General features: G+C 42.0%; 1 protein-coding gene across 1 annotated transcript in view; it reads left to right on the top strand.

The window, feature by feature from the left end:
- Nucleotides 1–382: 382 nt before the first annotated feature.
- LOC129869107 (scavenger receptor cysteine-rich domain-containing group B protein) overlaps nt 383–6,449 on the top strand; it is a 32,566-nt gene continuing 26,499 nt past the window's right edge. The window contains exon 1 of the mRNA XM_055943613.1: nt 383–509. Within this exon, the coding sequence (XP_055799588.1) occupies nt 383–509 (127 nt within the window). The remainder of the gene's footprint in view (nt 510–6,449) is intronic.

Genomic DNA, 6,449 nt, shown 5'->3' with positions numbered 1-6,449 from the left:
CAGAGAGACGGAGACAGAGAGAGAGAGACAGACAGAGCGAGACGGAGTCAGAGAGAGAGAGACAGACAGAGAGAGACGGAGTCAGAGAGAGAGACAGACAGAGAGACAGACAGAGAGAGACAGAGTGAAAGAGACGGAGTCAGAGAGAGAGACAGATAAAGAGAGAGACAGAGAGACAGACAGAGACATACAGAGAGAGACAGAGAGAGACAGAGAGAGAGAGACGGAGACAGACAGAGACGGGAGTCAGAGAGACAGACAGAGAGAGAGAGACACAGAGACAGCGAGAGACAAACAGAGGGTCCAGAGCACTGATAGATTTTGTGTGTGTTCCACCAGACTGATTGGATCGTCAGTCAGACAGAGAGAGAGACGGAGAGCCATGCGATGCCAGGGTGTAAAGGAGTGTGTGTGCAGGCCATGTGGAGGCTGGAAGGTGGCTGCCTGGCTGCTGGCATCCCTGCTAGGGTCCCTGCTACTGGTGGCTGTCGGAGTGATACTGCAGATCGGTGAGTGAGTGTAATGGAGTGATATTTCACCACAGCTCATTTTTTAATTGGGAGACAATCTATTTTAAAACCCCAAGTTGTCTGAGCTGAGTGTGGAACTTTAGTGAGTGTTTACTATTAATTTTTTCTTGTTTATTTCACTTTTGGTCCTCTGTAGTTCAGTTAGTAGAACATGGTTCTCTGTAGTTCAGTTAGTAGAACAGGGTCCTCTGTAGTTCAGGTAGTAGAACATGGTTCTCTGTAGTTCAGTTAGTAGAACATGGTCCTCTGTAGTTCAGTTAGTAGAACATGGTCCTCTGTAGTTCAGTTAGTAGAACATGGTCCTCTGTAGTTCAGTTAGTAGAACGTGGTCCTCTGTAGTTCAGTTAGTAGAACATGGTCCTCTGTAGTTCAGGTAGTAGAACATGGTCCTCTGTAGTTCAGTTAGTAGAACGTGGTCCTCTGTAGTTCAGTTAGTAGAACGTGGTCCTCTGTAGTTCAGTTAGTAGAACATGGTCCTCTGTAGTTCAGTTAGTAGAACATGGTCCTCTGTAGTTCAGTTAGTAGAACATGGTCCTCTGTAGTTCAGTTAGTAGAACATGGTCCTCTGTAGTTCAGGTAGTAGAACATGGTCCTCTGTAGTTCAGTTAGTAGAACGTGGTCCTCTGTAGTTCAGTTAGTAGAACGTGGTCCTCTGTAGTTCAGTTAGTAGAACATGGTCCTCTGTAGTTCAGTTAGTAGAACATGGTCCTCTGTAGTTCAGTTAGTAGAACATGGTCCTCTGTAGTTCAGTTAGTAGAACATGGTCCTCTGTAGTTCAGTTAGTAGAACATGGTCCTCTGTAGTTCAGTTAGTAGAACATGGTCCTCTGTAGTTCAGGTAGTAGAACATGGTCCTCTGTAGTTCAGTTAGTAGAACGTGGTCCTCTGTAGTTCAGTTAGTAGAACATGGTCCTCTGTAGTTCAGTTAGTAGAACATGGTCCTCTGTAGTTCAGTTAGTAGAACATGGTCCTCTGTAGTTCAGTTAGTAGAACGTGGTCCTCTGTAGTTCAGTTAGTCGAACGTGGTCCTCTGTAGTTCAGTTAGTAGAACATGGTCCTCTGTAGTTCAGTTAGTAGAACATGGTCCTCTGTAGTTCAGTTAGTAGAACATGGTCCTCTGTAGTTCAGTTAGTAGAACATGGTCCTCTGTAGTTCAGGTAGTAGAACATGGTCCTCTGTAGTTCAATTAGTAGAACGTGGTCCTCTGTAGTTCAGTTAGTAGAACGTGGTCCTCTGTAGTTCAGTTAGTAGAACATGGTCCTCTGTAGTTCAGTTAGTAGAACATGGTCCTCTGTAGTTCAGTTAGTAGAACATGGTCCTCTGTAGTTCAGTTAGTAGAACATGGTTCTCTGTAGTTCAGTTAGTAGAACATGGTTCTCTGTAGTTCAGTTAATAGAACATGGCTCCAGGTCCTCTGTAGTTCAGTTAGTAGAACATGGTCCTCTGTAGTTCAGTTAGTAGAACATGGTCCTCTATAGTTAGTAGAACATGGTTCTCTGTAGTTCAGTTAGTAGAACATGGTCCTCTGTAGTACAGTTAGTAGAACATGGTCCTCTGTAGTTCAGTTAGTAGAACACAATCCTCTGTAGTTCAGTTAGTAGAACATGGTCCTCTATAGTTCAGATAGTAGAACATGGTCCTCTATAGTTCAGATAGTAGAACGTGGTCCTCTTTAGTTCAGTTAGTAGAACATGGTCCTCTGTAGTTCAGTTAGTAGAACATGGTCCTCTATAGTTCAGATAGTAGAACATGGTCCTCTGTAGTTCAGTTAGTAGAACATGGTCCTCTGTAGTTCAGTTAGTAGAACATGGTCCTCTGTAGTTCAGTTAGTAGAACATGGTCCTCTGTAGTTAAGTTAGTAGAACATGGTCCTCTGTAGTTCAGTTAGTAGAACATGGTTCTCTGTAGTTCAGTTAGTAGAACATGGTCCTCTGTAGTTCAGTTAGTAGAACATGGTTCTCTGTAGTTCAGTTAGTAGAACATGGTCCTCTGTAGTTCAGTTAGTAGAACATGGTCCTCTGTAGTTCAGTTAGTAGAACATGGTCCTCTGTAGTTCAGGTAGTAGAACATGGTCCTCTGTAGTTCAGTTAGTAGAACGTGGTCCTCTGTAGTTCAGTTAGTAGAACGTGGTCCTCTGTAGTTCAGTTAGTAGAACATGGTCCTCTGTAGTTCAGTTAGTAGAACATGGTCCTCTGTAGTTCAGTTAGTAGGACATGGTCCTCTGTAGTTCAGTTAGTAGAACACAATCCTCTGTAGTTCAGTTAGTAGAACATGGTCCTCTGTAGTTCAGTTAGTAGAATGTGGTCCTCTGTAGTTCAGTTAGTAGAACATGGTCCTCTGTAGTTCAGGTAGTAGAACACAATCCTCTGTAGTTCAGTTAGTAGAACACAATCCTCTGTAGTTCAGTTAGTAGAACATGGTCCTCTGTAGTTCAGTTAGTAGAATGTGGTCCTCTGTAGTTCAGTTAGTAGAATGTGGTCCTCTGTAGTTCAGTTAGTAGAATGTGGTCCTCTGTAGTTCAGTTAGTAGAACGTGGTCCTCTGTAGTTCAGTTAGTAGAACGTGGTCCTCTGTAGTTCAGTTAGTAGAACGTGGTCCTCTGTAGTTCAGTTAGTAGAACATGGTTCTCTGTAGTTCAGTTAATAGAACATGGCTCCAGGTCCTCTGTAGTTCAGTTAGTAGAACATGGTCCTCTGTAGTTCAGTTAGTAGAACATGGTCCTCTATAGTTAGTAGAACATGGTTCTCTGTAGTTCAGTTAGTAGAACATGGTCCTCTGTAGTTCAGTTAGTAGAACATGGTCCTCTGTAGTTCAGTTAGTAGAACACAATCCTCTGTAGTTCAGTTAGTAGAACATGGTCCTCTATAGTTCAGATAGTAGAACATGGTCCTCTATAGTTCAGATAGTAGAACGTGGTCCTCTTTAGTTCAGTTAGTAGAACATGGTCCTCTGTAGTTCAGTTAGTAGAACATGGTCCTCTATAGTTCAGATAGTAGAACATGGTCCTCTGTAGTTCAGTTAGTAGAACATGGTCCTCTGTAGTTCAGTTAGTAGAACATGGTCCTCTGTAGTTCAGTTAGTAGAACATGGTCCTCTGTAGTTAAGTTAGTAGAACATGGTCCTCTGTAGTTCAGTTAGTAGAACATGGTTCTCTGTAGTTCAGTTAGTAGAACATGGTCCTCTGTAGTTCAGTTAGTAGAACATGGTTCTCTGTAGTTCAGTTAGTAGAACATGGTCCTCTGTAGTTCAGTTAGTAGAACATGGTCCTCTGTAGTTCAGTTAGTAGAACATGGTCCTCTGTAGTTCAGGTAGTAGAACATGGTCCTCTGTAGTTCAGTTAGTAGAACGTGGTCCTCTGTAGTTCAGTTAGTAGAACGTGGTCCTCTGTAGTTCAGTTAGTAGAACATGGTCCTCTGTAGTTCAGTTAGTAGAACATGGTCCTCTGTAGTTCAGTTAGTAGGACATGGTCCTCTGTAGTTCAGTTAGTAGAACACAATCCTCTGTAGTTCAGTTAGTAGAACATGGTCCTCTGTAGTTCAGTTAGTAGAATGTGGTCCTCTGTAGTTCAGTTAGTAGAACATGGTCCTCTGTAGTTCAGGTAGTAGAACACAATCCTCTGTAGTTCAGTTAGTAGAACACAATCCTCTGTAGTTCAGTTAGTAGAACATGGTCCTCTGTAGTTCAGTTAGTAGAATGTGGTCCTCTGTAGTTCAGTTAGTAGAATGTGGTCCTCTGTAGTTCAGTTAGTAGAATGTGGTCCTCTGTAGTTCAGTTAGTAGAACGTGGTCCTCTGTAGTTCAGTTAGTAGAACGTGGTCCTCTGTAGTTCAGTTAGTAGAACGTGGTCCTCTGTAGTTCAGTTAGTAGAACGTGGTCCTCTGTAGTTCAGTTTGCAGAGCATTGTCCTCTGTAGGTCAGTTAGTAGAACATGGTCCTCTGTAGTTCAGTTAGTAGAATGTGGTCCTCTGTAGTTCAGTTAGTAGAATGTGGTCCTCTGTAGTTCAGTTAGTAGAATGTGGTCCTCTGTAGTTCAGTTAGTAGAACGTGGTCCTCTGTAGTTCAGTTAGTAGAACGTGGTCCTCTGTAGTTCAGTTAGTAGAACGTGGTCCTCTGTAGTTCAGTTAGTAGAACGTGGTCCTCTGTAGTTCAGTTTGTAGAACATGGTCCTCTGTAGTTCAGTTAGTAGAACGTGGTCCTCTGTAGTTCAGTTAGTAGAACGTGGTCCTCTGTAGTTCAGTTTGCAGAGCATTGTGCTTACAATGCCAAGATAGTTGGTTCGATTCCCATTATCTCCTCCACGTAAAATATATGCATGGATGACTGAGTTGCTTTGGATAAAACGCGCCTGCTAAATGGAACATGGACTGACCAGGTCAAATCTATTAACCCTTAATGATGTCTCGTTAAACCCACTTCAATCAGTGTAGATGAAGGGGGGAGACGGGTTAAAGAAGGATGTTTTAGACTCAAGCTAAGTGGGACGTGTTAAGTGCCATTCATAGGGTAGATGGGCAAGACAATAGATTTAAGAACTGTTTACGGTAATAGTTACCAGGCACACCAGTTTGTGTCAAGAACTGCAACACTGCTGTTTTTGTGACGCTCAACAGCTTCCTGTGTGTATCAAGAATGGTCCACCACCTAAAGGACATCCAGCCAACTTGACACAACTTTAGGAAGCATTGGAGTTAACATGGGCCAGCGTCCCTGTGGAACGCTTTCGACATCTTGTAGAGTCCATGCCCCGACGAATTGAGGCTGTTCTGAGGGCAAAAGGTGGGGGTGCAGCTCAATATTAGGAAGGTGTTCCTAATGTTTTGTATACTCAGTGTATGTACAGTATATATATATATATATATATATATTATTATTATTTAAACTGCATCGTTGGTTAGGGGCTCGTAAGTAAGCATTTCACTGTAAGGTCTACTACACCTGTTGTATTCGGCGCACGTGACAAATACGATTTGATTTGATATATATAAATTCGATTGGGTGACATTTCTTTGTGACGTTTTTATTTTCTGATTTCAGAAGATTTGACCGAAATCACCAGAAGAGCCATACCCGGTAAGTGGTTTTCTAAGTGAATCCCTTCTCATTTTACTGACTGTCCTTTCTGAAACACACCGTAACAGTACTGTTCCCACCTCAGATTTCAGTCCCACGTCACCTCTATGAATACAGACGACCCAAAAAAACATATCATATTATAATATTCTAGGAAGCTTTTCAATAACTAAGCCACGTAGCGAACATAACACAACTATTTATGTGTTTAAGGGCCTTTTGTTTCATTGACACAAGCACCCAAGAATTGGGAGGCCAAAGTCATTCCACTTTACCCAAGAGTGGTAAAGCGGCCTTTACTGGTTCTAACAGCAGACCAATCAGCTTGCTGCCAACTCATAGCAAACTGTTGGGAAAAAATTGTGGTTGACCAAATACAAAGCTATTTCTCTGTAAACAAATTAACCACATACTTTCAGCATGCTTATAACATGTACTGCACTGACACAAATGATGGATGATTGGTTGAAATAAATTGATAATAACAATGTTGTGGGATCTATACTGTTAGATTTCAGTGCAGCCTTTGATATTATTGGCCATAACCTGTTGAAAAAAATGTATGTGTTATGGCTTTTCATCATCTGCCAAATCTTGGATGTAGAGCTATCTATCTAATAGAACATAGGGTTTTCTTTATTGGAAGCTTCTATAATGTTAAACATGTAAAGTGTGGTGTACCACAGGGCAGTTCTCTAGGCCCTCTACTCTTTTCTATTTTTACTAATGACCTGCCACCGGCATTAAACAAAGCCTGTGTGTCCATGTATGCTGATGATTTAACAATTTACGTGTCAGCAACTACAGCTAATGAGGTCACTGAAACCCTTAACAAGGAGTTGCAGTCAGTTT

The sequence above is a fragment of the Salvelinus fontinalis genome, chromosome 13, assembly GCF_029448725.1.
Source record: "Salvelinus fontinalis isolate EN_2023a chromosome 13, ASM2944872v1, whole genome shotgun sequence".
Taxonomy (NCBI): Eukaryota; Metazoa; Chordata; class Actinopteri; order Salmoniformes; family Salmonidae; genus Salvelinus; species Salvelinus fontinalis.
The sequence above is the reverse complement of the archived record's forward strand: the minus strand, read 5'-3'. Positions and strand labels throughout refer to the sequence as shown.